Raw genomic sequence first — 24,389 nt, forward strand, 5'->3', positions numbered from 1 at the left:
TGCACCGTAAGATTATAATTTATTTTACAGATGGCTTCTGTAATGAGCTTTCACAGAAAAAACAAGAGGTCTACACCATGGGAATATCAATCTCTGAAATGTGGTTAAAAGAAAGAAAAACAACAATGTACAACTTAATTTTGTTTGTTCACTGAAAATACATGGAGTCTTGCCAATTTTTTTTTAAACCATTTGGTCTTTAAAATTCTTACTGATAATGATATTTCCATTTGGACAGTTAAATAAATCTACTGATCATAGAAACAAGACAAAGACATTTCAAAATTTCATTTTAAAGTTAATTTCTTTATGGTTTCTTTCCAAATTTGCCCTTTTTGTCCTTATTTTTCTTAATCTTCTTGCCTTGCCATTGTTCTTTCTGGATCGTGGCTTCCAGTTTTCTTTTCTTGTCACTGAGGGGTAAAACAGAAAGATCGTGGTTCATAGCAGTTCATGATTCCAGACAAAACATCACCTTCCCAAGCTGCTTAGAACTCCATTTACCTTTTTATGCTAACGATAGCTGTATGTCCTGCTTTCTTCAACACTTGGTCCCATTCCTCGTCATCTCCTCGAATCATATACCTTAATAAAAAAATTCAGAATGGATAAGAGTGGTCAACACTGCACTGTGCAGCCAACAGTAAACGGCCTTGATTCACACCCCCAGAGCCGCGTGGTACACTTTTTATTATCGATGGATGCGATTTAATGAACTATTTAAAAGAAACACCCTCTCACTGCCATTATAAATATGTTTTAATATAACTCCGATTGGATGAATCGAAGAAGAAAGTCTTATGGCTTGTGAGTGAGTAAATTATGAGGTCATTTTTAGGGTGAACTAACCCTTTAAATGAATGCAGTTTGGATTATTTTCTTTGGGAATACTCACTCTGAAAGATTCATGTCTTTAATCTTCTCCATGTCATTTTTGTGTTTGTCTTGGAACTCTTTGGCTGCCTCATTCTAAGGAACAAAACATAGTTTTAATATAATACCTTGTCACAAAAATGTGCTGCTTCAAATAAATCCTGTTCTTTTGAACTTTGTTCAAGGGATCCTAAGGAGTAATATAAAAAAAAAAAAAAGTTTCCACAAAATAGCAGCACCGTTTTTAACATTGATAATAAATTAGACATGTTTGAGCCTCAAATCAGCATCGCAGGCACTCGTACCAGATCTTCATTAAGTGTCTGCACAGTTGGTTCCATGCTTATTTCTTTGGTAGCCACCATCTCTGCTTCAACTGCTTTTTCCTGAAGAGTGTTGAAGAACTGCAGAAGAGATTAAAACAAAAAATAACCACACACTGAAACAACAACAACACAGACTAGAAGAGGTAGAGGAGTAGATCCAAGAAGTGTCCTTCTCACTCCTTCAAGTGGAAGTGGTCTGATGAGGTGGTTCAGAACTAATCCTTGTACTTTGCTTTAATCAGTGTGTGTCTGAGATACAAAGACAGAGGGCTTGGTCTCACCTGCACCACTTTACGGATGACACGGTTGAACAAGCCCATAAGCTGAGAACCAGGCAGCTCAATCTCCTTCTCCAGCTCATCTATAGTCTTGTGTTGAAGCCCAATTCCCAACAACAAAGCCTGAAAAAGAATTATGTTTTACATACATGCCTGAACACACACCAGATGCAAATTCAGTCTCAAAGCTAGAACTCAAAACAAATTAAAAATGTATAATTTTACACACACACACACGGTATGAAATCAACATCTGCCAAATGTGGGTGAAAAACATTTGCAGGTTTTTTGTGGCTAAATACTTGGACAAACACACATAGTGAACTTACACACTGGGCAACAGAAAGTGTGATGTCTCCCAATTGTTTGAGGAAAAACATGCGTGCGATAACAGGGATCATGTCCATGATGAGGTGATAGTCCACCATGTTTCTTGAGTACATCTCCAAGCGCTTCAGGTCGTATGGAGTGAATGTGGCCACTAACTCTGCACTGGTAAGTGCTGAAGAGACACAGACATATGTAAAGTCATCTTAAAACCAACACGCATACAATATTTACGTTGAGGAAGCAGATGTGGGCCTGTACCTGCTGGGCTGTCGTCCTTAGCGTTCTTGTTCTGCAGTATGTTGAGGGCCAGGGTCGGGCTAAATTTGTTAAACTGGAAGGATAGCAGGGAGAGGAACCTCCGCCGGAAATCTGTCCAACACAAGAAAAGTTAGTCTTTGAAATCAGAAAGAGATGGCTGAGTGAGCATTACCATATTTTCCAGACTATAAGTCGCACTTTTTTTCATAATTTGGCTGGTCCTGCGACTTATAGTCAGGTGCTCCAGTCCTTGGAGTCTGTAATGTTTTCTCTTGGTTCACGTCTCTCGTTCATGTCAAATTAATTTTCTCTTGGTTCTTGGTTCTAAATAAATGCGACTTATAGTCCAGTGTGACTTATGTTTTTTTCCTCATCATTACGTATTTTTGGACTGATGCGACTTATACTCAGGTGCGACTTATAGTCCGAAAAATACGGTATAAATCTTATCTATATATTTATCATCACACGGCTCTCTGAAATACTTGATTCTGATTGGTCAGTTGCAGCATTCATACTATATTACGAGAGATTGGGTGTATTTACCCTTCCAAAAAGCTGAGAGCCACTGGTTCTGGTCTGTAGACTCCTCAGCATTGAGCTCCTTCAGCATAATGCAGGAGTGCTCTCCCGTCAGGTCATTCTCCAGGTCACAATACAAGAATACATGCTTATTACAAAGTTACAAAATTTGACAATGCTTAAAAAAAAAAAAAAAAAAAAATGCTGCATGCTTACCGGAGTCTGTCTTAAATAAGCAGGAACAAATCCAGCCTTTTTCCAGAATCTGCACGGGAAAGCAAGCAAGAGATATTTAGGAGTCAGCAACATGTTTTGTGGCAGTACTGCAGTATAAATATCACTGTAAAACCTGCTTGCATGAAGCAACTCACTTGAGTAGTTGAGGAGTGAGACCGTAAGAGACCCCGAGGTAGTCCAGCCTCTCAGCGGTCCTCTCATTCAGCTTCAACAGCAGCGGTGGGAGGTCTTTCCTGGGAGACACCACCTCCTCCAGGAGACTGACAGCCTGTACAGGAATGAAAAAGACACGAGCAAAATACTAATGTTCAGAATACATACTTAAATGTCCATTATTTATTAATACTTTTGGTGCAGAAATTATGCTACTTTATCAGGTGCCTTTTAGAACCACTAAAATGCATGAAGGATTTTTCTTTAAACTCCGTGTGCACATTGCTGCCACAGAGGGTTCACTTTGTTCTGGTTTTCTACAAAAAGGTATAACTAATGGTAGTGTATCGATTTTAATCAAGTTATAACAAACAGAAACCATCACTCAGCGATGGTACACAATTCAAAAGTTACTTACAACAGTTTGTACAAAAAGTAGCACAACTGTTTTCAACATGGTCGTTTTTTTGAGCACCAAATCAACATATTAGAATGATTTCTAAGTATTATGTGACTCCAAAAACTGTTGTTATGGCTTCAGTCATTTATTCCTGTGATCAGCTTTGCCATCACAGAAATACATTTTAAATTACATAAATTTCAATACATTAAAATGCAATAAAACCGTAATATTGTGAAACTGCTGTATTTCTGTCTTATGTGGACATAAGAGACTTCTTTCAAACAAAAATAAAATAACTTGCTGACACCAGTAGTGTTCAAATGTTTAGTGTAAGAAGTAAAATACAGTACAAACAATGTTTTCTATACTTTTCTCTCTCTTTTTTTTTTTTACTTCTATCAACTAATATAACAATTCAACAAAGCTTTGTTTACCTACATAAGTAATAGAATATACTACCTACAGAAATACTAAAGCATTTTAATATATGAAAAATGGCACACAGACTTTCATGAACATTTTTGAGTGATGACACTAACAGACCATTACCTCACTGCTCACAGATGTGATTTTGCTGGTCGTTGTCTGTTCTTGCTCATCCAGAAGAGGAAACTGACCCTCATAATACTGCTGTAGCACTTGCAACGTACGGCTGCCGTAACCCATCTAAAGAGAGGCACAATAAATCACACATGGGCAATGATACAACTGGTCAAACAAGGCAATAATGCTCAAAAGCTTTTCACTGATCATGACTGAGGTTGTATATAATCGGAGGAATAGCATCAGTCATTTACCCCCTGATAATCAGGATTCACCGCAATACGGACAATCCGGCCCCCAGAGAGGCTTCCAAACTCAGGGTCTTGAAACTAAATGCAAAACAAGAGCATCAGAATCATTTCAGCTTCACTCTTTTAAACATTTATGTAATAGTATGGCATAAATTATCCATATACACTACTGTTCAAAAGGATTCTATGATGAACAAAGTTCAAAATAACAGTATTTATTAGAAATGTAAATCTTTAGGAAAATTATAATTGTGTATACTGTCAGTTTAAATCAAATTAATGCATACTTGGTGAAGAAAATTATTTCTTTAAAAAAATAAATAAACACTGACTCCAAACTGTAGTTTAACCTGTAGTGTAGTTTCAATTTAAATATGGATTTTTACCTGTTCCGAAATGGTCCACGGAATGAGGTCACCCGAAGCTTTCTTCCCTCTGGACAAGCTGTTGAGGACGGATTGGCGGGAGATCTCTCCTTCCAGACACACCTGGAAGAGAAAACACAGGCTTCACTATGCCGTTGTTTCATTACAATCACTTCGAATCAGATTCAGCGGTAGCTTTGGGCACACCTGGACGACTGCTAAGACCTCTGGGAGTGAGTTCTGTGTGGGTGGGACAGGGGGCAGCAGGCAAAAGAGATGGTGAGCAGGAGCATCCGAGAGCATCTGAAGGTCATTAGGTGAATTCTGAGGAGGGAGAGGAGTTTGGCGTTTATTGTTTGTGACATAACGAAACCCTCTAACGCAGTGCTTCTCAAACAGGGCTCCAGGCCCCCTTTAAAGGGGGTCACAAGATGACTAAACATATTTGAATACAATATTAATATTTTGAGACAATCTAAATAAAAATGCTTAAACACAAAAAATCTAAATGTAAACTGAAATACTAATAAATAATATTTGGAGTCAGTTCTCCCAGTTAATATTAAAAAGTCAACAACAAAAAAAAAACCTGAGTTTTATCAAAATGAAGACTTTTTATGGGGGATGTTTTAAATATTCTGCTACACAAAAGAGGATGAGAACCATTAATCTAATACTCAAGATATTTATTTACCTTGTAATGCGATGCTACATAAAGAGCCATAAGACGCTGGAGGAAAGTCTCAGAAGCTTTGTGATAACAAAACAATGTGTCTCGATTCACATAATAACTGGAATAAAGGATTAAAGAAATCTTATGTCAAGAAGGTAGATGAGTGACAGTGTTTTGTGTTATTTTGAGATATTAGGCATGGGTTTATATAACCGGGGTGTCCAATCCTGTTCTGCAGAGTTTAGTTCCAACCCCAATTAAACACATCTGAAGCAACCTTCACACTGCGATTCCGACAAATACACGGGTAAAGTGTTCCAGCAATGGGTCGCTAGATTTGGTCTCTGCTTCATTACAGTTTGCAATTTCTTTTTTTTTTGTCGCAAACGTTGATCTTCCTTCAAAACAGCCGGTAAACGAGTTGTGCGATAACGTGCGTCATCACTACGACACGACATTAGATCTGGCATTTGTTCACACAGCGCTCGTTCCGGGATTGAACCCAGCAATGTTACTAGGTCCCCGACCCGGGTTCAATGCTGGAATCAGTCCCGGGACATGGTTGCTTTCACATAGAAGGCGACCCGGCAATGTTCCGGCAATTTGCTGGGTCCTTCATGTAGTGGGAAAGGGGCTTAATCAAGGTCTTATTAGGCATGCTAGAAACTTCCAGGCTGGTGTGTTGAGGCAAGTTAATGCTAAATTCTGCGGGACGCCAGCCCTCCAGGACTGAGTTTGGACACCCCTGAGCTAGAATATGAAAACACATTTCTGACACCATGCCTTGGTAAGTCATAATTACGATAAAGTGATAATTCTGATAAATCATCAAGAAATAAAATGTTGAAATTCTGCAAATGATTTACCAAAGCATGAATTTTTTTTTTTAGGTGGCAAAAAATTAATTACGCTGAATCAGTGTGATGTTAGAATGATCATAAAAAAGCAATGCTGAATATAGAGGTATCGTTTGACTTTTAGAGGATACAGATCACATGTCTGGGGTAAAGGGCAGCCTGAGATGATGCGTGGTACACTCAGGCAATCCAAGCAAAGCAGATCATTCAGCCATTTCTCCACAGCGTCCCCCTGGCCGTAGCGGATAGACTCGTGCAGGGTCACCTCATGAAGAGTTCGTGCTGCAGAGCAGGTAAGGTGTGGTTTACACATATCAGCAGTGAGAAAAAAAAATCTTTTTTTCATATTACTAAATCTGGTTCTCTTGCGGCAAGTATTATATTTTACCTGCTGCCAGTTTGACTGTGCTGGTGTTTCTGTTCTCAGCCGAGAGGTTCAGCTGACTGTCTGCACTCTGCTGCCTTAACTGCTGAATCAGCTTAAGAGACAGAGAGCGACCAGTGCCCTCATACCTGCACGTTACCATTAGGATTACTGCACTATTATTATAAAAACACTGCAAAAAGATCTAACAAGTTCTTCAAATACAGACCCATTGATCGTAGATGCCATAAACACAAGGTAAGGTCCCAGCAGTTTCTTCACTAAAGGCAGCGGGATCGCAGCAGCCTCGTCGATGACTAGCAGCTCAGCCTGGCCTAACTTCACCGCATCAGCAGGGTGAATGTACTGCAGATCAAAACACATCAGCAAGTTATCAATGATGCAAAATGCACCACATGAACCTGTGGTTTCTGCACTCCCACATATTGTATATGTACTAAAGTGGAATAAACCAGCTCCAAGCACGAAAATATCTGAGATTCCACGAATCAACAAACATTTGGAAGAAAAAAATGAAAATGATGGAAAATAAATCCAGAGATGGAGGTCAGTATACCTGAATGGTCTGGCGATGTTCCTTGAAGATGTTAACACGAATCACGGCTTTGTTAAACTCTGGGTTCAAAGACTGGATTATTTCATAGTCCAGATGTTCCTAGAATTTACAACAACAACAAAAAAATCTAGTTGAAAGAAGGTTCCTTAAAAGTATGCACGGGAAGAGGAATTCAACATTATAATAAAAGATGCAATAGTATATAATTCATACAAAAATAACACTGGGTTCAACTCCATGTTTTATTTAAAGTAACACATCATATCTACCCTTATCTTCAGTGATGATTACCTGATACTGGAGAGCATCAAAACCCTTAAATACGAACTCAAACAGCGTGTGCAGATTGTCTGGGCTGGGTGATGTGACAAAAATATTTGAATAGCTGAGAAGAGAAGTACAACACAAACACAAGAAGTTATTTATTAGCATAAATTGCAGTCAGGAGGCAAATGCAACAAGACAAAAAATCTTATTCATAATACCCTACTACTGTACATACCCAAATGCAACAGCTCCAGCTACAGCCAATCCCAGTGCAGCAGATTTGCCTCGACCACGGGCAGCAGTAAGAGCTACAGTGCTCCGCAAGGTCTTCTCTGAAATAGCCTCGATGAACTTAAGCACTGCTTTGGCCTAAAGACAATAAACACAGGCAAAATAAAATATTAAGTTGGTTCCACATGAAACAACTCAACATCGAGATATTAACATCGAGTTATTTTAATTATACCTGGTCCATAGTTTTACAGCTGTCCACTAGAACACCAACTGGCTGTGTGTCCTGTAAAGACTCCTTTAGGTCCTTTAGCTCTTGTTCCCTTGGAGACAGTCCATCATCCTGTTGGCAAATACAAAGATTATGGACTTCATATGAGCTAATAATCAAATGAGGCACTGTCTAAAGAACAAGAGTTACCTGCGTCTTTGGAGGGACGGGTTTGATGTTAGTAATGTGAGTGGAGACTGGCAGGATGTTGAGTTGGTCATCAATCACAACACATGTCTTACAGGAGGAGAGAGACAGGATGAATCTGGGGGAAATAAGATTAGATCATTATTGCATGCATTTCTTTTTTCTTACAGGCCAGTATGTGCACCTCAGATTAGGGCTGAAGGAAGTAAATAAAATCTAAATCATGTGGATCATTTGTATCTGTTCGGAGTTTGGGTCACTTGTAACTTGCATTTGAGAACGCAACATGTCATTAACAAAGAAGCTTTAAAGGCTCCCTGTGGCTGTCCATGAAAATAATAGTTTGGGATATAACAGAAATTAAGACTTTTTCTTAAATACTTTTTGGACTGTGAAATAGTATTACAATAGTACTATTTTTGATTAATGTTTATTTATTTATAATGATCATCAAAATAAAATTATAAAATGAATTTATTCATAAATAATAATTCATTAATATGAATTATTATTATTTTGACATCTTAAATCACAAAATATTTGGCCAAACTGTGCAGTCACACACATACAAAAACCACCGCAAACCCTGAGCATTAAAAAAAGTAATCATTTTAAAACACAATCACAAATAAATAGATAACAGATATATAAATATTATAATCAGGGGTTTCGTAATTAAATGCCAAAAGACTGACCTTTCGTTGAACCTTCCAACAACATCCTGGTGAGCCTCTGTCCTGTATCGAGAATGAACATCCTGAAAGAAAACATGAATTTTAATAATTATATTCAAGCAAAAATTGCCATCTTGATATTGGTATACAACCACTTCAGAGGCCATTCACCATTGTCATTGTGTACAGCTGCTTCAGTGAGTTCATAGACCTCAGAAGAATGACAACAATGCCTCCACCCTCCACAGTCTCAATGGTCCGAGCCAAGAGGTTGGGAGTGAGAGCTTCAAAGTCCTGTAATAGAAAAAGAGACAAGAACTTCACCCTAAACTGCTGCAAACCCCATTGTACTACACACACATTTTTACAAGTATTTTTCTAAATTCTAAAACCACCCCCTTCAGGTTGTGTTACATGTGTCTTTTTAGCTAAGAAATCTTTACAGACTTTTATGAATACATGGATTTTAGAAGTAAGGCTTTACAGATGTCTGAGAAGCTCGTCATTGTTATTACCTGCAGAACACACATGCCATAGGTGTTTCCCAGGATCTTGTGTGTTTCGTTGTAGTAGCAGTATCGGATGTTGGTAGCAGCAACGAAGAGCTCAAAAGGATCATCCTTGTTTAGGTTCAGTGTGCCTGTTTTGATCTTCTTCTGCAGCTGTCGCATCCTCTTCTTTCGATTACTATAAAAAAAAAAAACAGATTAATTTCTATGAAGGTTCCTACAATTTTACATGCAATTCACAATCTGAAAGAAAAGTAGTTTGTGAACAATTAATATTGATGGTGGACCTACAATAAAATAGTCATACCTGCTGAAGCTAAGCTCTTTTTTGTAACACCATAACACTGATGGCCGGGCTCTGACTGTTGCTTTAGACAGCATGTGGTGCAGAACGACAACCTGGATGCAAATTGCACATATGCGTGAGGTTAAGCCAACGTCGTTACAGTATTAAAATATTTTTAAACCCAATTATGCTTTACCTGATCTCTGCCACGATCACCAACTATCACGAACATTGATCGATGGTGCTGTGCGACGCCGTTTTCTATCTGGACTCGAATGCGATTGTCCACCTTCTTCCGAAAAGTTGCCATTGCTTCCCAAATGCACCCTGTCACCACGAACATGACAAAATCAGCTTTACATATAAAATGTATTAAGTGAAATTAAGTTAACACTGTAGTGCGTGGTAACATACTTTAAACACATTTTACATAGCGTTCAGACAAACCTAGGCGTATTATTAACATGTTTATTCATATCGCAAGACATACCTCAAATATTCCAACGATAAAACAAAATACGCTGTTCAATTCTTATAAACAATTTTTAGGGCAATAAAACTTCGCCTCGTTTACAGCAGACTATCATGCTCCAACATTCACGTGGGAAACCATCGGCGAAGGACCCCGGCATGACGGACCCCAAAACAGACTTATAGAAGTCAATGATAACGCCTGTTTAGAATGACCGAATAACCAAACCAAAATTAATTTTGCACACATAAGACTAAAACTGCGTGTTTATTTATATATATATATATATATATATATATATATATATATATATATATATATGTTTTCAGATTCGTCAAGGCGATAGACTTGTATCATTGTGGGAGTTGTAGTCTTTCTGTAGAACCGTAATTTCGTTACATTGGCCTTCTACGTCAGGGATTCACAAACTTTTCAACCCACGACCCCCCCCAAATAACAGTGCCAGTAGCTCGGGACCCCCACTTTCCTCTGAGGTGGTTAAACTAAGCTTTACAAACATGCACTTAAAGCATATGACAACAGAAAAGAACACAACAGTCTAATAACAACATTATTAAAACTTAGTCATTATTTACATTTCAACATTAATCTTGCCTAATTCGTTAAGTGGGCAACATTCTGGAATAAAAAATTCCACAGAGTTTTCTTTTTAATTCAACATTTTATTTATGGTTAAAATATTTTCAAAAATGTATTTCTGGAAGCCATCGAACTCTCCTTGTGGTTTCACACCCCCTGGGGGGTCTCGACCCCTACTTTGGGAACCCCTGCTCTATGAAACAAACTCAAACTTTTAAATTTACGGTTTCTGTATTTTTCTATAGATTTGTGCAGGTTGTCCTCAGTGTGTTGTGCTTCATTCAGTTTGTGATGTACTTTTGATTGTAACTGTTATTCAAAATGTGGTTGTGCAAGATTAATTAAAATTCATGTTTCCTAGAAGTCTTATTCTTTTACTTTTTAGTCTTTACAGTCTGACTTTTATCCTTTAAATCACCAGTGGTCACAAACGGTCCCTACTTTACATTAGCAGTGATATGACTCATATAGAAGCAGTAAATAAAAGGAAGCACCAATAATAGAGCAGAGAATCCGGTGTTTGTTATTTGTTTAAGACTACTTCCAATGTAGAACTATGTAAATGCAACAAAGATAAAGAATAAATAAAGAACTGACCTGATTAGCATATTGTGCGGGTTTGTGTCTTCTAAAGAATGCAACCAAAATGGCAGTGGTTCTAACGTCTTTTACATTGATAGGCATTGTAAGGATGCCAAATATATTGACATCCAATAAAACCATAGATGTCTGGGCTTGATATTGTAATCACGAAAAAAATAAAATAAATAAAAACCTCAAACATCCCTAAAGCATTTAACGCAACACATCTTTATTGAAACTCCTGAAGCAATATCACTTTATAAACTGAGTCTGGAAGCATCTTAAATGTACCAAAAAGAAACATTTTAGAACCAAATACGAATTAGTGTGAACAAGAACAGTGGGGCAGAAAGAGAACTCCCAATCTTGGACCAGCTGTGGCAGATGAGTTTTATTTCCTTCAAAAAAATAAATTAAGTCTTTCAAGTTCATAGGTATCTGTTAGAAACGGTAGTTTTAAAATCTTGAAATTTTTTTCAGCTTGCTTTCTGAATCATTGAACCATTTTCTCCATTTTAACATAACCGGGTCGACGTTGTCCAATCAATTCCTGGAAGGTGGGAGAAGGGGGGTGAAAAAGCCCGAACAAATGCACGTCAGTATCTGAATGTTCACTGTGGTCCAGATGTAAACTCAGTCCACAAGGCTTAAGACCGCATGGCTGGAGCATTTCCTCGAGAGACCCCTCGAGCCCCTTGGCCAGCACCACGTTTATAATTCTGTTGGTAACCATCCTGTGGAGAGACAAATAAAAAGATTAAAGAGAAGACAACTGACAAATGTCAATGTCTCAACAGTATTTTGAGGATGTGCTGAAACCAATGCTCAAACGATAGAGAAGCTCACTATTCCCACTCTAGCATCAAAAGTTGAACTTACCCGCTGATAGTTGTTGGAATAGTCCCGCGGCGTACTGTATTGGGTTTGTCCGTATCCAGAGTTTGCAGAGTTGGAGAAGGCTGGGCGATAACCGTCATATCCTCCTGAAATAAATGCAAATACTTGAATGATTCATCCATTAATGGCTTTAACTGATCATCTAATGAAAATCTCTATCTACAACTGCTCGAAAAACATTGTCGTTCTGTACCTCTGAAACTACTGGATGTTCCTCTGTAGCCATTGATCATACCACGTGCGTTACGAGGACCTCCACGAGAAATCCCTCTGCTGTTGTAGAAGGACTGAGTCTGGTGGCTGAACCCATTGCCGTGGCCACCTGACGGCTGGGACATGGGCTGAGGGCCAGCAGAGTTAGGGAGTGTCTGGTCTAGAGAATGGAAGGCGCCAACTAGGTTAACACCAGAATAAAACAGATGAATTAAACATTAATTAAACAAATAGCATAATGCAGGCCATAGGAAATCACACGTTTTTATTAGCTGCATGTCTGCTTGCTCCCATGAGCCCCACATTGAGAGGTTCTGACTATATACCATATTTTTCGGACTATAAGTCGCACCTGAGTATAAGTCGCATCAGTCCAAAAATATGTAATGATGAGGAAAAAAACCTAAGTCGCACTGGACTATAAGTCGCATTTATTTAGAACCAAGAACCAAGAGAAAACATTACCGTCTCCAGTCCTTCAGCCGCGAGAGGGCGCTCTATGTTTTCAGTGTAGACTACAGGAGCACTGAGCAGCATAGAGCGCCCTCTCGCGGCAGGAGACGGTAATGTTTCTCTTGGTTCACGTCAAATTAATTTTGATAAATAAGTCGCACCTGACTATAAGTCGCAGGACCAGCCAAATTATGAAAAAAAGTGCGACTTATAGTCCGGAAAATACGGTACACATGATTATATTGTGAGTATTAAAATATGATCAGAGGGATTCTGAAAATTTTCCTCACCGGATTGGAGCTGCTCTGGCGGCATGTCTGTGTCCTCCACAGGGTGCTGCGTCTGGTTATTAAAACCCTGGCTGTAGGTATTCTGGTATTGGCTGGCCTGCTTCATTGAGTCCGTACCATTAGCTGGTGGGACAGGCGCATTAAGGTTGAACACCTGTAAGGAAGAACAGATTGAGTATAAGTGAACATTCAATATTAGATTATATCCAAAATACAAAGTTTGTGTGTTGTAAAAGGAATACTTCACTCCTATATGAGAAATCTCCTCCTGGACACACCATCATGCCATCCCAGATACATTACTATTTCTTCAGATGAACACAGATGACTTCCTGATTTTTTTTAAGTGTTCCTAAATGCTAGTAATTTCATTCAGGCACCTTACCGTTTGCATGGACTGGAATGGGGCTGCGTTGACATTGATGCCACTGCTGTGCAAGGGTTTGGATCCGGGCTGGATCCCCGTAGATGGAGTGAGCCCCGTAGATGGTGGCTGCTCTGTCAGGGACATGGAGGCCTACAGAAGACAAGCAATTTTTTGATTGCTGAAAATTATGTGATGCACATTTCGTGCAGTACATTTTTGGTTACATTAGAAAGTTTGTATTCTAGCTTCACAGAAATAAGTTGGAGACATCTGATTGGGTGCTTGACAACTTACCTGAATAGGATCGGTGGAGTCTGTCTGAGGTCGTGGATCAGCTGCGTGAGGAGACTGGTATATCGGAGGTGGTGTGGAGAAGGTTTCTGGTGACGGAGAAACCATGGGGATCTGCAGATAAAGCAAATTCACACTCATCTTTCTTTTCCAAATGTTTCAGAAATTTCATTTTCATCCAGAAGAACTTGGCTACACTCACTTGTGTGTGTTCAGGCTGAACGCCAACAGCAGGAGACAGGGCAAGACGAGACTCAGGGTGAGCTGTAGGTTGAGAAATCAACAGCCCAGCAGTGTTAGGGTGATTTGAACTGCTTAACCCATAAAGCTAACAGAGTGATCATGTGGTGGAAATATAAACATACCTGGTTGATACACCATCGGTGGCATTTCCATACTAGGGACTGGTTTCATAGGTTGTGCCGATACAATTGCCGGATCAAGAGACTGTCCATCAAAATCAAGCATTGAGTCCTGGGAATGAAGAAAGCATTTAGTATGCATACAAACATATGCCAAATAATAATAAATAAAAAAAACACACCTGCATAAAGTTGTATGGTCCCTGAATCTGTGCCATGAGATCCTGAACCACCTGCTGCCTAACCACAGGGTCTGAAGGGGGTGCTGGAGTTACTGTGGTCAGAGGATGGAGCTCTGGGACACCAGGGGTGGGGCTGGTCTGAACCGGCTGCATCGAGTTAACCATCTGTAACAGATCAAATAGGTTTTAGGATTACACACTAAACCAGTGGTAGACACTAGAGCCCGACCGATATTTTATCGGCCGATATGAGCCTGTTGCCGATATGTCCGTATCAGCGAATATGCTTAATGTTTTTATTTTTTTTACAAAACATAAAATGCAGTAATTATTTAGTTTGTGGAGTGAGGCGCACGCCATTGTTTGCAACTGGCGACCTGGATAAAACACTTTAAAAGCTCAAGGCTATGGAAAACCATTGAAACTTTGAACAGCCATATCTCTGTAATGGTACAGCGGATCCACACCAAATTTGGGGAAATCCCTTCAGCTCGAGGAACCCCCCCGAACACCGAATTTTAACTGAATAAAGTTGAATGGAACTGAATTGAAACAAAGTTTAATAAACTTCAACTCTACTGTTCAGTGCACTGATGTCAGACTCACTTTGGATAAAAGTTTGTTAAATACCCTGCCTTCATTACATATCTCAGTCACATCATATGTGTTTGATCACCACATACGAGTGATCATTGCAAACATGTGCTTATGTATATATATATATTGTTTATGTATATACATTGTACACCATATTCGATATATAGTACAAGTCAAATGTTCGGACACACAAATGGGAAAGTGTCCAAACTTTTGACTGGTACTGTACTATAATATACACAAAGAATATCGGCCGATATAATTGATAGCAGACTTTTTTTTTTACTCCCTAATATTGGTATCAGCCACAAAGAAATAAATAATAAAAAAAAACTCTGGGTGACTAAATGATGTCTTATATTAGGCAATGGCTAATAAATTCTCAGATTTTACTCGCCAGTATGTGAGGCCAAGTATAAGTTTAGCTCCGATACATGTTCACTTGCCAAATACTCTCTGACTGAGCGCTTCATAGTTTCTCTCTCTGTCAAATGATCTGTAATATTTCTCAGTTCATCTCAAAGAATGCAGAGCGTACCCGTGTTTGACATACCCTAAACTCTACTGTAAAGGCACACCACTCGTTGTCACTTTGGTGAGCCTTACATACATGCAGAATTTACTTGCTAGATGTAAACGTTATACTTTGTTGTATTTTCCAGTCAAAATGATGGAGTTCCTATGACTTATCAATAATTTTTCAATTATGTTATAATTGTAGTTAATGTATGATCTATTGAATACATTCAATCCAACACAATTAATAATAATAAAGAAATAAAATTATGAAAGGAGGGCAACGGATTTTAACCCCTTTAACTCTGTTTTTTTTTTTTTTGTGTGGATTTCCACCTGAAATTGACATATCTAAATCTGATAGCTGCCCTTACCCACATAGAGTGAAATAAATGCAAAATATCGGTGATCATTCTTCTAGAAAATGAAACCAAAAGTAAAATGTAATAAATATTAGTGTACGTGTTCAAAATAAACACCAAAAATAGGTGCCCGTGTTCTTTTCTTTGAATCCTGTTACTGAAAGTGTATAACTCGGGTCCTTGGGTGCCTTAACTACCTATTGTGAGATTTATTTGATTCCACTAGATGGAAGCAAATTTAGCAAATATCGAAAAAAAATAATTCATCCAGCATTTTCCTTTCAAAAATACTTTTATTAAACAAAAAGGGAGGCAAAGTGGTAATTTAGTGGCTTTTTGGAATCTCCAAAGTCCTGACTGCAAAAACAGGTTATTATGGTTATTATAACTATATGCAACGTGACAAAAAAAACACAAATACAGGTTTCATTCTTCTCACAGAGGCTCAATACATTAAATATACAGTACAAATAATGGGGTATACAAAAAACTTTTTTGGTGTTATATAAGTTAAATAATAAAAAAGTTAATATGTAATATAAGCTACTACAGAATGTATGTGTAATAAACTGTAACAAAGTAATCTAAAATACAAAAAAAAGTACATACGTTTGTACATGTATACATATACAAGAAATACATCTTAGAATGAGCAAATATTGAATGAAAAACACATATTAGAGCCTACTGAGCTTCCCATTCATGGAAGGACCCATGGAGCAATTCAGTTCTCTGTTGGAGGAATAAAACTATTTTAAACAATTTCTAGAGCAGCTTACCTCCGTCTCCACACCCCATTCCTCGCTTTGTTCCTTATCGCCAGTGCTGCTTGTGCTCTCCAAAACAAACTGCCTATTTACAAACTGGAGAGAAAAATGACAAAAGGTTAAGAAAATTATATGTCCCTGAAATCAACTTATGTGAAATGTTTCGCACCAAAAACAGCTGTACTTTACTTTTCACAACCATCCTAAGTAATAATCCCCCAAGTAATAATTTGGTAAAATGAACTTATTTCACAGCAGGTATGTGGCAGGCCACATTACCTGGGACATGCATAGGGTCTAGGGGTGCTCCGATCACGATCGGCCAATCTTTATGCGCATCTCGTCAGTAAAGCCGGTTCTCTAATCAGCGGTTAATTCCATCAGGTGCGTGATTTCACATCGAGCAGCTGTTACTACACAGAGCCGTTGTTAACTGAGAAGATGCGCCAATAAACGCTGAAAATGAAGTGGATTTGCGCATCTTCTCTATTAACAACGGCTCTGTGTAGTAACAGCTGCTCTATGTGAAATCACCAGGGTTGGGGAGTAACGGAATACATGTAACGGCATTACGTAATCAGGATACAAAAATCCAGTAACTGTAATCCGTTACAGTTACGTCAAAAAATGTAGTAATCAGATTATAGTTACTTTTTGAAAAAAGGGGGAATACTTTCAGGATTACAATCATCCTGAATTTCATTTAAAACTAAATAAATCAGTATTTTGGCATAATAACACTATATTAAGCGCAGCTTGATTAATGACTCACGCGAGTCACGTGTGCCACCCGCTGGTGCATGTGCAAATAACAGCGGTCTGCAATCTCCTCAGACGCAGATTGAATCACTGCTGCTAAACGATATGCTGCCAGCAGGCAAAAACGCGTTGATTTCATGGAAATTCCGCTGCTATTTTGTTTAAAAAGAAGAAAATGCAAACAACGTTGTGCAGTGCAAACTGTGCCTTCCGGCAACGAAAACACTTTCTTCATCGAAGGATTCGACATCCAACCTAAAGAAGCATTTGCACTTTTAAAAATTAGTTTTATATTTGCAAAGAGATAAAAAAAAAAAATTGTATTATTTATTTTCCTTTTGAAGAAACATTTTTCATTGTCTAAAAATTGTGCGTATTATATTTTCATTGAAAAAAAAAAAATGAATTTGTATTCTCTATTTTCCTGTTGAAGAAACATTTTCCATTGTCAAAGAATTGTGTTCTTATTATATTTCCTTGGGGAAAAAAAATGAATTTGTATTCTCTATTTTCCTGTTGAAGAAACATTTCCCTAAAATTCTTTCTTATTATATTTTCTTCAAAATAAAAAAAATATTCTGTAATACCAATACCATGCACTAGATGTCTGTATAGTCCTTTACATATATATTAATTCAGGGCTGTGAAATTCTTAAGTAATAAATGTTGTTTTTAAAAAATAATATTTGACCTTGAAGTAATCCAGAAGTAATCCAAAAGTAATCAGTTACATTACTTTCATATTGTGGTACTTGGATTACGTTACTGAATACTTTTTTTATGAAGTAATTAGTAACTGTAACGGAATAAATTTTTAAAGTAACCCTCCCAAGCCTGGAAATCACGCACCTGATGGAATTAACCGCTGATTGGAGAACCGGCTTTACTGATGACATGCGCATTAACGATCGGCCGATCGTGATCGGAGCACCCCTAATAGGGTCTGCTCACACAAAGACGAATGTTTGGTGCAATAAACATTTTAATTTAGTTGGTGCGATAAACATCTGATAACAAATGATTGAATAGTTGTCAGACAAAAGCAATTGTAAAGAATATCAAAATTCTGTTCAGTCATTTGTGCGGCTCAAATCTTCCATGTCAAAAGTCACTCAAATGTGACCCCTTTAAGCTTGCATTTTACAAAGTGCATTTAACCAACTTGTCTCACCTCTGTCACCTCAGTTGCAACGGGTTCTGCATACTCTGTCATTTCACCCTCTGTTAGGAGACATAACAACAGCCATTGCAACAGTTTCAGAATGACAGTAGCTCGATTGAGCAATGTGAAATGAAAGGAGTGTTTTACCCGTGTCTGGAGGGTGCTCCTCTGCTTCAGACACTTCCACTGCAGCCGTCTGCTCCTCTTCCTCCGCGCAAACTCCATTCTGATGAGACTGCACTCTATCAAAGTAGCCGCTCTGCAAAACCCGCTCCAACATCTCATTCAGTGCTTTATCTGAAAACAAGCATTTACACTCCTGTTCAAATGTTTAGGAAGGCATTCATTTGATAAAAAAAAATGCAGCAAGTTAAATTAAAAATGGTGGCTTGATTCTTTTTTCTTTCTTTCTTTGGAAACATGATACATTGTTTCCGGATTGTCTGAAGAACATATTTTTTTAAATATATAAATCTTACGTAACAAGCGTTTTTTTATTGTCAGTTGAGATCAATTGAATGTGTCCACGCAGAATAAAAAAGTAACTTATTTCAAAAAAAAAAAAAAAAAAAATACTGAAAAGCTTGAACGAATATAGAGGACCATTACACTGCATACTAAAATCCCAGGTGGCACATAGTAAATGGATGTATTTATATGCCATGAGCCACATGACCTGCCACGGAATACCACTGAAGAAAAGTGCTAGAGGCTGGAAGCTTTCCAAAGCAGGGCTACTGTAAGTGATAGATTATTATTTATTTTTTTACACTAGGTCAAATAAAGCGATCCTGTGAGAATTTTAATGTGCCTTTTAACTGTGCCCATTAACATGTCACTAGCATGACCTATGGATTTCCCTCATTGATTAAGTGATCTTTCACAGTCAGTGTCGTTAGAGAGTTTGCTGCAGGATCACACTCTGATACAGAAGACAGGGGGACATGCATCATGCCCTCCACCCACTGCTGAGTCAGCACATTCATCATGGCTGAATGCTGCAGTACATGTCACCTTTGCCCATATCTATGCCTTGCTTTTTTTTTCCCATTTTAAACTTATAAATAGATGTTATGACCTATCCAAACCCTAAAAAGAAGTTAAAAAAGTCAATTTGACCTACATGTTGTTCCTGCCACAGGCTTGTCCTTCCCCTCCAAAAGTTCCCATAAGTGCTGTGATGCTTCTTGATACTGGTCAGTTAACCTGTGTAAGATAAAAACATTCCATTGTAAATATACAATCCAAAAGAGAAGCAAACTAAATTTGAAATTTGTTAAATGAAATTTAAATTAACTAGATTTAAAAATGTACTCTATTCTTATGGATTTCTTTTATAATGTATATGAACTTTATGAAGGATCAAAAATAGGGTTAAATTGACTTTCAACGGAGGAACAGAAATATCGTTGCGTTTCAAAGATAAACTAAAGTTCTTCGTGTTTAACAACATTAGAGTGAGTGAAGTAACCCTTTAAGCTTCTTTAAAATCTTCCTGGATGCACAGTGGCAAATCAGCAGTAAATAAAAGTACAGTTACAAAGATGCTGTCAAATTTAACATGCTCTGCCAATGTGGTGACCTCAAGCGGTCTGAAATTTACCCTGCGAGAGATCCTAAAGTCAATTCAATGACAACTCATGTTCCAGTAGGAAATACACCAATTATTCTGTTTACAGCATGGTTTTCATTTGCAAGCAATTTCTAAACTGAGTGAAGTAGTGTGGACAGGACTGCCAGTCTTCTTCACCTGATGTTTTGGTCACGTTCAGGCCCCACAAGCTTGTAAAACTCATCCAGGGAAGTAAGGTCACTCTCAGTAAGCAGCGACGGTCCGCCGGCTCCTTGCAGTAGCTCTTGCCGCACGCTTTCATCCCCAAGCCGGTCAAGAAGGAACTGCAACTCCAGAACTCGTTTCAGTCTTTTCTGTTCCACCTCTTCACGCTGGAGTTGCTCACGACGTGCCACTTTCTTAACACACTTCTGGATCTATCCAAAGCAACAGATTGTGGGAGACATTTTCACTGATTCGTATAAACCTTCCAGTGAATTTCGGCAGTAGATCTATACACATTCACAAAAAACAAACTGTAGGTCCTCAGGCTATGGAAAAGAGCAAATTCAATTTTCATGTACTCACTTCTTGACCCAATGCCAAGAAGCTCTTATGCAGCTCCCGCGCAAACTCAAGGTTATGGATTACTTCCTGGTACTTAGACAGGGCTTCCTAAATTGATTTTAGAAAAAGGAAAGATTTCAGGAATCTGAAAAACAATTAACTCGTGACAAAAATATGGAGTGTTTACCCACCAGCTGATCCTGGTTGAGACGTTCCCCTTTGCGGTTCCTGGCCTGATAGTCATCAAGCTTGCTCTGCAAGAAGAGAGGTGACAAAGAAATAGAAATGGGTTTGAGAAATAAACAAGCTTTATAATAAAATGGAGAAAGTAATCTCAAAGGGTTATGTATACATTTCCCCATCTCAAAATCCAGCTGAATTGGTCATCGCAACAACATATGACAGAGATAAAGCATACATCAGGACATTTTTTTTTTTTTTTTTTTTTAGAAAATGGTTATAAAATCTTCAGGGTTCCTAGAAAGTTTAAAATAGCAGCATTTATTTGATATATATATTTTTTTTACATTATCCACGTCTTTCAAGGTCACTTTTGATCCGTTTTATGCATCTTTTGCAGAACTATACAAAAAACGTTTAAGAATATTGTACATAATTTTAATTATGAAACCAATTTCCCATTCAGAGTGGATTAAGAGTAAGGACTCTGGTGCGGAAAGCTCCAGCATGTGGCCGAGTTATGTGGAGATTATTCCATTTCACAGAGTGGGTGAGAGATGGCAAGTTCACTTTCCACAAATGCATAATGTCAGAATCAGACCGGGCATACAAGATATGATGCCATAACTTTTCATTAAATAAATCTCTTAATAGAAAAGGACAGTCACTGATCACTTTATGGAAATCAAAAATCATGTCTGTCTGTCTGACTATGATTGTGCTCAAGATCCACTTTCATGTTCCACAATATTTTTACTTTGAAAAACATGAAGGCTGAGTCGATGACAGACCCCCTTCCCTTCCTTTTCACACACGATCAGTAAACAAATAAATAAACAAATATAAAAGCAATGTGCTGCACGGTCACCAAGTTAAAAGTGTTTCCTGTGAAGCTCAAAAACTTGCAGAATCCAAAAGGCGCTTACTGCGTGTCTCGAGGACACCGCTGCCTCTGACCCATTTACCTCGACAAACCCACATCAACACAAGCCTGAGAGCATCCATCCAAAACAACTCATTTTAATGCATTTTTTGCACCCACAGTTTCCCCATTTTATCATGCTGAACCTGTTTTAGGATACCATAATAGCTTTATCTCCATGTGCATGCAGAAACAAATAGGTAAATAAGTAATTATGTAACGTTAAATACATTGGTCAAGAGAAATAAAATAACATCAAGTTGACCGGCTAGCATATGCTAAAACTATGCACAATTGTATGAATTTAAGAGATTTACCTTTATGTAAAAGATGTTGGTTTATACAGCATGACTCAAATGCATAAAAACAGAGCAATGGCTTCTTAAACGTTTAATGGGTCTGGTTAACTGCGTTAGAGAAGGTTTCCCTATATGGTCGATCTAACTTCATGGTACGTTTTTGACATTAAAATCTGACACATTAAACCCATTTATCAACAGATCACACCATTGAAATCCAAGGATGATGTATGTTTAACTTAAATATTTATAAGAAATGCATGACAACTCTGATCGATCAGAATTTGTTGAGTACAGAAGGCACGAGTGATTTTAGTGGAGTGAACTCTGAGGATGTGGGACAACATACACGTAGTTTATCAATACATTTCTGTGCTAATATTATGCAGAAGTTGACAGGTTATAAAGAGAAACCAGTACCTTTCTCTTCTCCATATTGCGCACTTTCTTTTCAAGGACCACCAGCACTTGCTTCATGGCCTCTGATTGAGTTCCAGTCAGCTGGGTGCTGGCTGTGATTTGGTTCACTGATCCCAAGTCTGGGCTGGCAGACTTCACAGTCCTGGTGTCATTTGTTGCCGAAGGCATCTGATCAAAGATAAAGGAGAAGTTTTAATAGCAGAATATAAACAAATAAAATAAAATAAAATGAAGGAATAAAACACTAAAATGCTGAAAGCATCTGGCTGAATGGCAGTAAGGTGATCATCATTTGGGGCGGAACATGATGGAAGTGCTGACCGATGATGCTTTCATTTTTGATCAGGTTTAATAGTTATTTACTCTTTCAATCAGATCGACCAAATATTCAGTTATGATACCAAGTGCTAGATGTTATTCATACATGTTCAAGTAATTAAGTAATCGTATAACTCCATTATACAACGAAATTATACAGAAGATATTTTGTCTGATAGTAACGTTAGCACATTTTCAGCTGAACATGACAATGAAGTACGATACACAGATATATACGTTTTAATAACTCAAAATTATAAACATATATCACCACTGCTAGAAGTAGACTGCAAACTACCAAAACACTGTCATAGCAACCCTTTTTCTGCATTTTAAACTGAAACTGTCCGAATCATCACAGGATCTACTGTATAACGTTCACGTCTGTGATTTGGATCCATGTATTTACTCACTTTTATACGTAATATATCCACAAGGGAGAAATGTAATCGTCTGGAGGTAAATAAGCTGAAGCGTTGATTGTGTTGCTTTTATTTTCTATTCCAGTGTATTATGGGATGCGCCCCGCCGGCCTCACCGACAACTGAGAGAGACTGAAAGGCGAGGAAAAGGTTTTTAATGAGTAAGGCCCCCGTTTAGAGTCGACCAGGATTTTGCCTGTGTCCTACTGACATTTATATGCAGGTTATTATTACGTTTACTTCTTGTCCAATTAATATACAACTAAAAACAAAGATAACTTATGAAACGCAAAAGAAAGAGTCACGAAGATGGCAGAAAATACTAATATTTGATTCAGTTGCAAAGCAGGCATACAATGACTTCCTCATTTAGATTTGTCACTGAATGCATGTGAACTGGCTGACTTTATATAAACATGGAGATAGAGGAAAATAGAGTATAATAAATGTGAGATTTAGTATTTTATTGTGGGACTGTGTTTTATTTTATTTCGTTGATAACCTTTTTTCCCCCTTCAATTTCTTATTATTATCGTTTTAGTTTTCGGCTTTTTTAAACGACCAAACAAGTCGCTACACCATTATTTAATATAGTTTTATTTATTTATTTATTTATTTATTTATTTATGTAAATCAAACTGTGGTCCAGCAGATGGCACCAAACAGATTGAAGTCAATGCCGTCAACTCGAAATTTCCTGAAAAGTAAAATATGTACATGAATAAGTACATGCAATAAATGATTACAAGAATGACTAATTAATATTTAATCATTCACATTTTCAAATTTAGGTTTTTAGGTTTAGCATTTTAAGGCTTTTTATTAATGCAAAATAAATTATATTCTCCTATGTGTATCTTTCCAAGCTTATGAAGCATTTTTATTCCTTATAGAAGCATTGATATTGGAAAAATAATTCATATAGCTAGATATATATATTCAAAAACAATGTGAATGCAGTTGCATGAGGTTTTGTTTGGCATATACAGGAAGCAGTTAACATGGTTGCTCTGCTCTTTGATAGCAATGTTCTATTGAAAGGGTGTTTTCTTTCAGGAATAATACTGATTAGAGGAAGATCTCTTGGGAGAGTGAAGCTTTCTTTCAACTAGTGACTCACTTCTGCTCTCTGTTTTGTTTAGTAACAGCAGCAACAGTCCTCAACTTAAACAGTCCATTAATATATATATATATATATATATATATATATATATATATATATATATATATATATATATATATATATATATATATATATATATATATATATATATATTAGTGCTGTCAAAATTAGCGCGTTAACGCATTCGATTAATTTGAAATATTTAACGCGTTAAAAAAAAATAACGCAATTAACGCGGTTGCAGTTTTTTTTTTTTTTTCCAGTTGTGGCCTATGTGTGTTCAACGTGCAAAGAAATATGGATAAGACCAAGGAAGGAC

At 37.6% G+C, this 24,389-nt stretch overlaps 2 protein-coding genes across 3 annotated transcripts; both read right to left on the minus strand.

Moving 5' to 3' along the window:
* Nucleotides 1-10,031, minus strand: LOC127934647 (RNA cytidine acetyltransferase). The gene is made up of 29 exons (XM_052532162.1): nucleotides 9,886-10,031; nucleotides 9,592-9,722; nucleotides 9,417-9,508; nucleotides 9,116-9,287; nucleotides 8,772-8,894; nucleotides 8,622-8,683; nucleotides 7,930-8,044; nucleotides 7,744-7,851; nucleotides 7,513-7,646; nucleotides 7,302-7,395; nucleotides 7,011-7,109; nucleotides 6,663-6,799; nucleotides 6,458-6,582; nucleotides 6,201-6,351; nucleotides 5,234-5,330; nucleotides 4,747-4,863; nucleotides 4,561-4,662; nucleotides 4,178-4,252; nucleotides 3,930-4,046; nucleotides 2,959-3,092; nucleotides 2,804-2,852; nucleotides 2,612-2,708; nucleotides 2,066-2,176; nucleotides 1,807-1,979; nucleotides 1,481-1,600; nucleotides 1,179-1,277; nucleotides 896-969; nucleotides 505-585; nucleotides 1-413 (listed from the first exon to the last, which is right to left on the minus strand). The coding sequence occupies exons 2-29, from the start codon at nucleotides 9,703-9,705 to the stop codon at nucleotides 308-310; spliced, it is 3,078 nt and encodes a 1,025-aa protein (XP_052388122.1). The 5' UTR covers nucleotides 9,706-9,722; nucleotides 9,886-10,031; the 3' UTR covers nucleotides 1-307.
* Nucleotides 10,032-11,256: 1,225 nt separating this feature from the next.
* On the minus strand, nucleotides 11,257-23,097 carry LOC127934638 (caprin-1-like). Of its 2 annotated transcripts, none has more exons than XM_052532144.1 (18): nucleotides 22,939-23,097; nucleotides 22,208-22,375; nucleotides 20,578-20,640; nucleotides 20,408-20,494; nucleotides 20,018-20,256; nucleotides 19,391-19,473; nucleotides 18,415-18,564; nucleotides 18,277-18,326; nucleotides 16,359-16,442; nucleotides 14,105-14,269; nucleotides 13,926-14,034; nucleotides 13,763-13,824; nucleotides 13,564-13,674; nucleotides 13,288-13,419; nucleotides 12,903-13,056; nucleotides 12,140-12,319; nucleotides 11,929-12,032; nucleotides 11,257-11,783 (listed from the first exon to the last, which is right to left on the minus strand). In XM_052532144.1, the coding sequence occupies exons 2-18, from the start codon at nucleotides 22,373-22,375 to the stop codon at nucleotides 11,697-11,699; spliced, it is 2,028 nt and encodes a 675-aa protein (XP_052388104.1). In that variant the 5' UTR covers nucleotides 22,939-23,097; the 3' UTR covers nucleotides 11,257-11,696. The 2 variants fall into 2 exon arrangements, with proteins under 2 accessions (XP_052388104.1, XP_052388103.1); XM_052532143.1 differs by having other exon boundaries at nucleotides 12,140-12,340.
* Between the last annotated feature and the right edge of the window lie 1,292 nt (nucleotides 23,098-24,389).

This window comes from Carassius gibelio, chromosome A18, assembly GCF_023724105.1.
Source record: "Carassius gibelio isolate Cgi1373 ecotype wild population from Czech Republic chromosome A18, carGib1.2-hapl.c, whole genome shotgun sequence".
Taxonomy (NCBI): domain Eukaryota; kingdom Metazoa; phylum Chordata; class Actinopteri; order Cypriniformes; family Cyprinidae; genus Carassius; species Carassius gibelio.